We start from the raw sequence: 10584 nt of genomic DNA, 5'->3' as shown, positions 1-10584 counted from the left end.
TCTCCTTCCTGATAAAGTTGCTCTGAATTGTCTTGCAGGGAGCCTCAAGGGACTGTGGCAAAAGGAAGGATGGCAGACCAGGTGTGGGGATGGCTGCTGCTGCTGCTCTTCCTTCAGCAAGGTAAGCCCAGCCTCCAAGAATGCATTCAGATGATTGAAAGTGGTTTTGCTTTCCATGTGGGAGGAAGTGGAGGGGGAAGTTCACACACGCACGCAGTGCAGCTTATTCATTCACTTTCCAAAAACAACACTCATCGAGACATTTTGAAATAATGCAGAAAGACCTGTTTGCCAGAAGCAACAGTGCAATGAGTTTGTGCAAGCAGTGTCACCAAGCCCTTATGTGAAAGTGCTTTCAGTGGGGTGGGGATTATCATTGTCCCCATGTCAAGGGGTGTCTTAGTGAAAGCCAAATGGAGTGTCTGCGCAACTGTGGCACATCCCTCACTGTTAGGGGTGGAAAGATTTCAGCTGATGAGCAGGGATTGGAACAGGATTGTGCAGCCGCTGTGGGATTCAATCCTGTCCTGCTCATTGGCTGACACTACCAGTGATGGGCATGTGATCTCACAGGCCAAAGTGCAACCCCTGGTAGGCCAAGGTGGGCCCACAAGCCAGAGGCTCTCCACCCCTCCCCTATAGTGTCAAGGCGCCTATTCCGTAGTCTCCAATTGCAAGAATGTCCCTATTTTCTGTGGCATGTATTATTAAACATTCTCACGTTTCCATCTGAGGAATTTTGGAGGGTATGCACCTCCTCACAGCCTGATTGTTTGGGGCAGGGATTTTTGAGCCACAAGGAGATGCTGATGGTGTGTGAATGCCCTATCAAGACTGAGTGCACAAAGCGGGGCGACTAAATGCCTGCTGTGGAAATAGCCTTCGATTCCTTGGCAAGGGGGTGGGGATCTTCATCCCCTTGCTAGGGGTGTCCTACTTTAGGCGACCCATAAGCAAACACCTGCGCTGACCAGAATGACCACCCAAAATCCACAAGTGGTCAGCACTAGAAGTCCAAAGTTCAATCACAGAGAAGGCCAGGAAGTTGGAATTGGAGGCTTTTAGGCCTGAGCTTCAGAGCACAGCTGCAGGTGGAGATGGTTCTGACCGAGGAACCTAGATTTAGTAGGTTGGATGGCTTTTGTTTTTTCAGGAGGCAGGCCTACCCACCTCCTCTACCACAATCAAATATCATTCAGTTGTATTGTGGGGTAGGGGACAGATGGGTCTCTGCATCATGCATTCTATCCTCTGAGCAGCCACATCTGTCTCACCTGTCTCACCTCCAGCTTCAGCTTGTGGGAATCTCACCTGTTTTGCCGACTACATCCAGACCTTGACATGCTTGTGGGGAAATGACCCCCATGTCTCCAGCAGAGCTCAGTACCATCTCACAGCAACATGGTATGTATGGATGTGGAGGAAGACATGCCATTGACCCCAGCCCCCTGGGACTTTAGGGCTGCCCCCATGACTTTCACAGGGTTCGGGGACAGAATATTGTTCTCTGTGGCTCCCAAATCCTGGCTTTGCTTGGGGGTGGGGGAGAATGGCCCCCTTCTCTGCTAACCCTTGGGGCTCCTTAGCACACCTTTGTGGACATACTTAACCAGCTGTTTCGGCTGTAGCTGAGTCTGCTCTCTAGCTAATGCTGGTCAGGCTTGTGCCATCAGACAACCCTGCTGCACATTTGTGGTGAGTGTGTCTCCTCACAGCTGCTGAGCCCTCCTTGGCCACTGCCAGCTCCCTTCATGCCTTTAGCTTTCCTTTCCTTTAAATCCTTCTGAATCTGGAATGACTAGCAGGGTTTCCCATAGTTGGGTCTCCAGCTGTTTTTGGACTACAATTCCCATAATCCACTGGTCCTGCTAGCTAGGGATGATGGGAGTTGTAGTCCAAAACCAGCTGGAGACCCAACTATGGGAAATCCTGGACTACAGCAAGACAGTTTGGATTGAGGGTGTGTGTGAAGGCTAAGGCAGCCCACCCCAGCCAGCAGGTTCATTCCAGCAAATGGCTGCTTGGTAGAATGGGGAAAGCGATGAAGCTGGTAGAGTCTACATGGGCCATGCAGGGCAGCGTCCTCTTTTTTAAAAATGCAAATTTAATCTCTTTAATTTTAAAAAGCATAATCCCATATTCCCAAATACAAAACGGGTATGCTAAACATTAGGAGGAAGACGCCCACTCTTGCTCATTCTTATCATGGAAGTTCATGGTTTCTCATTATGTCTGAATTGAGCTTAAAAATAGTAAGTTTGATGGTTTTCAGTGCAGTTGATTTGATAGATCTTGTTAAAAATGGTTTGCTAGTTCTGAATGGTTTGTATCTGTAAACAAAGATCTGTCTTTAAAAATTTGAGCAACAATTTTGAGAGGGAATCTCAAAACAATTTTGTTTGTAATCTCCTGTAGTAAAACCAAGCATACAAAAAGAACAGGCCCCATATGCTCATCACCCTTGACAAACGCCTGAAACCAAACTACATTTGAATGCAGTAATATGAAAAAAAGAATAGCACTTCCACCACACAAGCTCTCGCTTTGTTTCCAATATGAATTCATCATCAAAAAATTAAAAACAGAGATCAGTCTTATTTACACATTTTTCCTATTTGTCATCTAATCTCATCAGAATTTAAATTAAAATGAATGGGGAACTTCAGTCATCGAAAACTTGGCATCCTAGGAGAGTACTTTCAGATAATTTATCTTTATTAATTGTGGGTGATAATTATTTTTCCATTCCCCAGCTACATGTACAGGGTGCCAATACTGTAATGTATTCTCAGTGATCTGTTATTTTAAAAGTGTGAAGTATCAGGAAAGCCAGCTCATCCAAGTAAGTACTGGAACACCCAAAGATTGGGGCATTAAGGAAATTGGGAGCAAAAAAATTGAAAGCATTCATACCTCTGTAATTCTAAAGGTCATTGTGTAGTTAATAGGAACTGCAAGTTTGTACCTGCTCACACTAATGGACTTCATTGACAAGCAAAGATATAATGTAAGACAGCTGGTCAGTTCAGGAGGCTGTTGGCAACTTATGGACACATACACACAGCTTGGACAGGAGCAGATATGAACATATGTTTTTAAAGATGATCATTAAATGTTGCTTTTAATGAAACACTTCAAAACACGCTGATGATATCGTAATAGGGTAATGCATTTATATTCATTTGAATGCTGCCTGCAGTTGCTTCTAAGCACAGGATAATAGAGGTCTAAAGGTTACCCTACATACATGCTGTTACAAATGAGTTAAAGACATTCTGTCTCTGCTTCCTCATCACTGCCTGCAACACTGCTGTCTGTGGATGCTGTGACATCTTCATTGGTACCCTCGCCATTATCTCCTCTCTCAGCTGCTTCACCCTTTGGGCCACCCTCAGATGCACTGTTATCTTTAGATGGCTGGATGCCTTCTGGGAGCTGGACACACGTTTCCGAAGAATCTGCATCAGATGCTGTTTTTGGCATTTCTATATTTGGATCACCTAAAAACTTTTGCCAACCCTTCGGTCTCTCTTCCCTTTCTCTTGAAGTCTCCTCGACCTGATAATCTGTTGCACCATCCCATGTCTCCACAGAGAGCTGACGTCCACCAAACCATCGCCTGTTGAGAGCCAGTTTGCAGGCATCTCCTTCTTCTGCTTCTTTAAATGACACAGAAGCAACACCATCTGGGTGCCTATCAAATAAAATTACTTTCTTTACTTGTCCAAACTTTTCACATTCTGTCCGAAGATCTTCTCTTATCTCATTTAGCACTAAAGGATCTTCCTCAAAATCGCTTGGGTGGAACATGCTCCTGATAATGATAACACGCTTGTGCCGCATTCAAACACTGCCATCTTTCTTCTCCGGTCTCCAATCCAGAAGTTTTTGTTGTTGAGACAGCTTCTTCTTGTAGTCTTTGCACTTCTTTTTCTTCTTGCTGGCATCGTACTCCCCCTTCGGTTGAAACTGTGCAACTTCCACATGCAATTTGTAGCCTCTAATTTCATTTTCATCCAATAGTTTGAATGCTAGTTCAACAGATTCTCTCTTTAAGTAGCAGCAGAGCCCATCTCCTTTCAGATTTCCTTCTTTGTCTTTGTAAAGTTTAATTTTAGGCTCCTCTGTTTGTGGATCACGCATAACAATACCACATTTTGACATAATCTGCACGAACTCATCTTTTGTAATGTCTGGCGGTAAACCTGTCACATATACATTTGTGTTTCTCTGTTCTTCAACATGAAACCATCCTGCGTCAGGTTTTATTCTCTCTCCTTTTGGTTTAAGATCCGTTGCCTGAGATGCTTTTGGACCTGTTGCCTGCTAGACCTGGGTAGCCTTTGAATCTGTAGGCGTTTTAGATTCGGTCTTTCTAAGAGATGCAGATGAACTATCTGAACTTTCAGTGGGAAAGCCGTAGTTAGCGTGATATGTTGCCAGGAAATCTTCAGTAACCTTCGGGAACCAGGCCTTCTTGTCGGGATCCCACTCGTACTGCGTCCCGTCCGCCAGGTCCGTGTACGTGAAAGGGTCCTCGCCGCCTTCCTCGCCCTCCTTGCCGTACAGCTCCTGCAGCCGCAGCTGCTGGTAGAACTCCTCGTTCCGATCCGAGGCGCCAATACTCATGTTGCGGCGGGAGCCCACGCGGGGCAACTCAGCAGCGCCTCACAAGCTAGGCCGCCGCCTGCTACCCGGGAGCCGCCGGCCTGCACGAAGCCGCTCGGGGCGCCTGCGCGCGGGTCTCGCGCCACGGCTGCCCCAATTGGGGTCCTCTTGAGATCATGGCTGCAGCTGGGGGACTTTCCTGGCTCACGGAGGGAGCAGCCATGGCCGTCCCACACTGAGCGGGGGCATCTTTGGTGTTCGCAGGGACTGCGGAGAAGGCGGCAACTGCTCTTTCACCTCCGAGGGCGCCGCCGCCGCCGCCCGATACACCTGCTTTGCAGAGCAGAGTATCTGCTTTGGGAACAACAACTTTGAGGTGGTCGTGAAGCTGGGGGATGAGCAACGGCAAGTGTGTAAGAACGAGTTTGTCTTCCAAGAACACTGTAAGTATGGGGGGGGGCGGGGTAGGACTCTGTGCCCGTCTGGACACGTGAGTGGGACTGGGAGGAGGAGGACACACGCAGGGGCTCCTGGCGTGCGCTGGGAGAAAGGGGCTTGTTGCAGCCGGGCTCAGAGACCCTTCCTCACTTACGGGTGTGGTGGTGGCATTTTTTGAGATTTGGGTTTATTTACAAGGCTGAAGGCAAGGAGTTTTCAAGCTCCTACAGCCAGCTAACCTTAGACTGATTAAACAACCTGGGGCCTTTTAAATGTTTTGACGGGGTTATTCTCCACCCACGCCATGCCACCATTATGTATTTTTCTGTTGTAAACTGCCCTGGAATCTTCGGGTGAAGGGCGGTGTATTCAGTGAATGAATATGAATGAATAACCCACTGCCTTTCATTCAACCCCAGCAGCCCCAGATGCTTTCACCTTGCTCCACTTGGAGGCTGGAGGGACATCCCCCTGTCGTGCCCTGCAGTGGCTTCCCCCCACAACTACACCCTGGGGATTTGGGGGTGTCACTGCTGCTTCACCCAGTGGGTGGGGGCCAAGTCCTGTCAGCCAGATGCCCTCAGGAGCCCACCTTGACTCTTTCCCCAGTTAAGCCGTCCCCACCGTTCAGCCTGAGGGCTATTGTCTCCCCTGAGGGCTACAACCTCTCCTGGAGCACCATGTACCAGCAAGATGAGTACTTCTACCTGGACACGGAGCTGCAGTATGAGTTGCGCTACCGGCAGAAGGGACATCCATGGGAGGTAAGCCAGGAGGCTAGGGCCAGCCTGAGCTGGATGGTGGTGGGCACCATTTGCCCAGTCAGGCCCTCAGTGGCTGGCTGGCCACCCTGGAGCTCAGCCCCAAAGTTTCTTAGTGCTTCTCTGGACTTGGGCTTCAGGGGCACCGGGAAGTCATGGGGCTCTTTCAGGATCATTTGAGTAACTCCTCTGAATTGCTGTGAAGGTGGCAGAGGTAGGGAGCATTTCCCAGAATTCCTCCCAGCCCTTTGGCTTCTTCCCTTTCATGCAGAGGCACAACCATCTTCTGCAGTACACCGAGACCTTGTGGCTTCCCCAGGAGTTTGAAGGGGACACAGACTACGAACTCCAGGTTCGGGCGAAGCCAAGGGAAGACTCCTCATACCAGGGCGCTTGGAGCGACTGGAGCCCCAAGACGACCTTGAGGACGCTGCCGAGGGGTGAGTCCTCCCTCCCTCCTCACGAGGGGGTCTTGGCCTCTGCCCATACAAGGAGGGCTGAACCTTCCTATCAAAGGCCGTTCATAAGCCCCTCTCCCAGTCCATGGGGGCCTTCTGCACCTTTGAGACCACGAATCCATGGCAGATCAGAGGAGCAGCCTCTCTTCTTTCCTGTCAAGTAGACCCCCTCCTGCTCCTCTGCTGCCCTAGGAGGGAGCTGTGGCCACGATCCCAGGGAAACTCATCTTGACTGAGCCCCAGAGCCCAGCCCACCCTGGCAACCCCCAGTGGAGCTACCAAGGAAAGTAACTGATATTACTGGTTTCCTTCCTCAGCCGTGGAGGACAGGCCAGGAGACAAGTGGTCCTTGTGGTTCCTGCTGGTGCTCAGCCCATTGGTTGCTCTCGTGGTCTTCCTGGGCTGGCAGCACCAAAGGTGAGTGTGGGAGTTGGATGCTGGATGCTGGGGTGGCGGGGCTCCTGAGAGCTTGTGGTTGGCCGCAGGCTGCCCACTTCCCAGCTGGATGACCTACCCTACACAGAGCAAGGAAATGGTGGGTGGGGGAGGCATCACCTCCTAAGAAGCTGTGCTCAGGTAAGTCCACCAAGCCCACTCCCTCTTTCCCTCAGTCTGCAGAGCACCAGCCCATGGGCTTGCTTGCTTGCTTGTGGCAGTGGGTGGCTGCGTTCCTGGGAAAGGGAAGCCATGAGGTTCCTTGGACAAGGCAGTTGCCGGGCAGCAAGCCTGAGACGCCAATGCCTCAAGGCCTGGCCATGCTCCTAGTCCCTCCCGTGGGTAGTCGGTGGAATGAAGTTTGGGCATTCCCCACAAAAGGCCTCCAGCTCTCCTTTCCCTCTGACAGGTTGTGGAAGAAGCTGGACATCTTCATCCCCAGCCCGGCCCCCTTTTTCCAGCCCCTCTACCTGATCCACAATGGAGATTTCAAGGTACAAGCGACTCCTACCCACCATACAGGAAGGGGAGGGTGTTGGAGTGGTTGTTTGAATTGACCCACAGGCACCTACGGATCCTCCGGGCATCACCCAAAGCAGAAAGTTCCTGTATGTGTGTTTGGGGGTGAGGTCCTGCCTCAAGTGCCAGGAGCCTTAAGGCATGGTCGGTGGAAGGGAGGACATCAGGCTGCCTAATATTCTGCAGAGAAGTTGGGGACTGGGTGGAGGGGGGGGTCTCCTCTTGGCACAAGGCCTTCTCCCCCACCCTAGGCTTCTTCCATGTCCCCCTCCCCACAGCAGGGACTCTGCCTGCTTCTCTCTCACCCCAATTCCCATCCCTATGGGGCAGGATCCTCTCTGAAAAAGTGAGCTCTGGGCAGAGTCCTGTGGAAAGCACATAGCCCTTGCAGCCACCAGGTGCATTGCAGGTGGGGGAGGAGTTTCCTCTTTGCACAGAAGGATGCCAGGAGATGATGGGGTAGCTGATAAGTGGGCACTTTGTTGCACAGTCTGGGCTGGATGAAGGAGCTCCTCTCCTGGGATATGTCCTTCTGAAGGTATGCAATTCCTTCCATTCCCCAGATGGTTAAAAAAAGGCCCACACCTGCTGTTTCTCTGGCCACGGCCTGCTGACACCTCTCTCTCTCTCTCTCTCCTGTGCAGAAGTGGGTGGGCGGCAGCATCTCCTGTGCCGGAGCCATGCTGGACAACTTTGAATGGAGCACAGCCCTGCTGGATGTGTTTGGGATGGGCCAAAAGCCCCTTTCCCCCAGCCCTGCCAAGGAGCAGCAGAGTGGAGGCCATGCACCCTCCCCTGCTACATTTGCTTCCCACCTGCCTGGGAGCCAGGATGCCACCCATGATCAGGCCTACGGCCACCTCTCCATTGACACCGTCACTGTGGCTGGAGAGTTTACCGCCTGCTGCCCGCGATGCAAGGGGGCCACAGCATGCTGTGCCTTGGAGGAGGGCCAGGACGAAAGAGATGCCTACCAGGGCATCCTCTTCAATGAGGGCCAGATCTCCGAGAATCTGCTCCTGGTGGACATGGTCCCACCAGCAGCAGCTCAGAGGAAGGCTTTCTTGTCTGCCTTGGAGTCCTGGTCAGGACACCCTCTCATCGAGACTCTTACTCCTTTCTCAGAAGCTGGCGGCTCCCTGGGCAGAAAAAAGTCTGGGAAGGAGGTGGACTTTTTTGGTTCGCCTCCTGAGCCCTGGACCCTGGAAGGCCTCTTATCTCCAGAGGAGGAGGACATGGCTTCCTACCGAGACCTGCTCTCTCCTGACTTGGATGCAGATGGGGACCTCCTTGCCAATGGCTTAGATCTGGATACCATTGACAGTGGCTTTGCAGAGTGTGACTGTGGGAGCCCTGTGGACTCTGAGTTCGAGAGGAGGCCAACAGGCTGTGGGTCTGAACCCCTCGGTGTGGAAAGCGGAGAGACAGGGGAAGAGCTCCTGCCCAGCTATGTCAAGCAGTGGGTCTCCTCCTGTCACAACAGAGCGCAGCCCAGTTAAAAGCACAGAGGGGGAAGCAGGAGCTGAGCACCTGTCGAGGCCACCGTGAAGCTCCTTCACTCCTTGCAAAGATCTATGGGCCTTGCTTGGACGCTCCGCTTTCTCCTGTGTAAGAGAGATGTAAGCAGGGAAGCCTTTGCTGCCACTACCAGACACCTCCTCCTTTGCACCCGGAGACCCACCCACCCCAGGACTGGAAGCTATTTTTTCCCCTCCTTGGCAAATTCCTCTTTTTGCTTTAAAAAGTTAATATTTTTACAAAGGCTGTGAAATCTTTGGATGAAGTTGGGAGTGTCAACTACAAAGCAGACTTCAAGTTCCAAGCCACGGGGGGTGCACATAGTGAGCTGGGCAGAGAGAGGGAGACATGCACATCACATTTGCTCCACCCCTATGGTGGGGAGAAAATTGTAGTCTTCAAGGCCAGCATCAATCAGGAGGAGGCCCCACCAAAGCTGGACTCTCAGCAGCAGCAGCTACGCTCCATGAAGAGCCCCAGAGGACCCCCAACCTTCCCCCTCCCTCTTTTATTATCCTTTCCTCCTCTTTTTGGGGGCCACCACACTTCAGGCTGTGAGCCCTGGGCAGGGACCAATTATGTTGGCATTTGTTGTATAGCACTTAATAAAGAAGGTCTATCACAGTTGTGGTGATTTGTGTGACTAGTGGGGCGTGTGCATGGCCATTGCTTGGGGGAGTGAAGGCCAAGGCAAAAGGGGAGAAAAAGGAGACAGGGAGGACAGAGTTTCCCCCACAAAGGGAAGTCCAAGCCTGAATTGGAAACTGAAAAGCAGCTGGTGGGTCTGGGATAGGGTGGAGGGGTTACTACTGCACATATTAATATTGCGTAGCTTGAAGCAATTGGATGCATAAAAGCTGACTCCTTTCAGAATAAAAATTGTCCAGACCCATAAATATGATTCAGAGCTTTACTAACCAGAACTTCTTCAAAATTGGTACAGTACAAAAACAAATAATGATAACTCCAAATAATTCCATAAGACTTGTCCAAGCATAGGCTCAATATCTTAGAAATATGACTCTAAAGAGACCTAGAATCAAAGGTCTCCATTAGCCTGGAGCTGTATCTCATGGAAAGACTTATTTGCACATCTTTCTCCCACTATTCCTGGGAAATAAAAAACCAAAGGCAGCTCTCTTCAAAATGGAGATTTGCAATTGAATACTGTAAACATGTGGTCTAAGGTTAAACACTCAAATGAAAAGGGCAGAGAGCATCAACAGTTAATCGTTAACCCAGCTAGAAGCTTAGAGAGCTTTAGCATCCCCCCAATGGAATTTTTCCAGTGTTAAACCCTTAGCAATATACATGCAGACATTCTCCATTTCATTCTGCAATTAAACAATTATACTCAACATTTAACTTGGTGATAAACTTCATTTCTTTGTTTCATTCAAGAACCTCTTTCTGGGAAAAGTGCCAAAGCGCTTTAACAATCATGGCATATTAAAAAACTATTTCAAACCCAGGACAGGTGCAGGCTGGGATAAGAAATCCCCCTTGTTACTTTATGTTATTGTTTATTTATATGCCATCTTTTAGCCAGAAAGGCTCCCAAGAATTAGCAGATACAGTCACACCTCGGGTTGCGAACACTGCGGGTTGCACATTTTCAGGTTATGGACTGCACCAAACTCGGAAGTACCGGAATGGGTTACTTGTGGGTTTCGGCGCTCACGCATGCGCAGGAGCACTAAATTGCACTTTGCACATGCGCAGGAGCACCAAATTGTGTCATGCACGTGCGCAGACGCAGTGCTGCGGGTTGCGAACGTGCCTCTCGCACAGATCACGTTCGCAACCCGAGGCATGACTGTACACACAAATGCAATAATGCATACATC

The 10584-nt window shown here is 50.4% G+C and overlaps 1 protein-coding gene across 2 annotated transcripts in view; it reads left to right on the top strand.

Moving 5' to 3' along the window:
• The window catches only part of IL21R (interleukin 21 receptor), a 17494-nt gene extending 8441 nt beyond the window's left edge, over positions 1-9053 (top strand). For both annotated transcript variants that reach the window (XM_053364287.1, XM_053364286.1), the window contains 8 exons: positions 39-121; positions 1290-1404; positions 4873-5051; positions 5656-5810; positions 6079-6247; positions 6583-6682; positions 7110-7194; positions 7864-9053. In XM_053364287.1, coding sequence (XP_053220262.1) covers positions 39-121; positions 1290-1404; positions 4873-5051; positions 5656-5810; positions 6079-6247; positions 6583-6682; positions 7110-7194; positions 7864-8718 — 1741 coding nt within the window. In that variant the 3' untranslated portion in view covers positions 8719-9053. The remainder of the gene's footprint in view (positions 1-38; positions 122-1289; positions 1405-4872; positions 5052-5655; positions 5811-6078; positions 6248-6582; positions 6683-7109; positions 7195-7863) is intronic.
• The last annotated feature ends 1531 nt before the right edge of the window (positions 9054-10584 follow it).

Source organism: Podarcis raffonei, chromosome 14 (assembly GCF_027172205.1).
Source record: "Podarcis raffonei isolate rPodRaf1 chromosome 14, rPodRaf1.pri, whole genome shotgun sequence".
NCBI classification, from domain to species: Eukaryota; Metazoa; Chordata; class Lepidosauria; order Squamata; family Lacertidae; genus Podarcis; species Podarcis raffonei.
The sequence above is the reverse complement of the archived record's forward strand: the minus strand, read 5'-3'. Positions and strand labels throughout refer to the sequence as shown.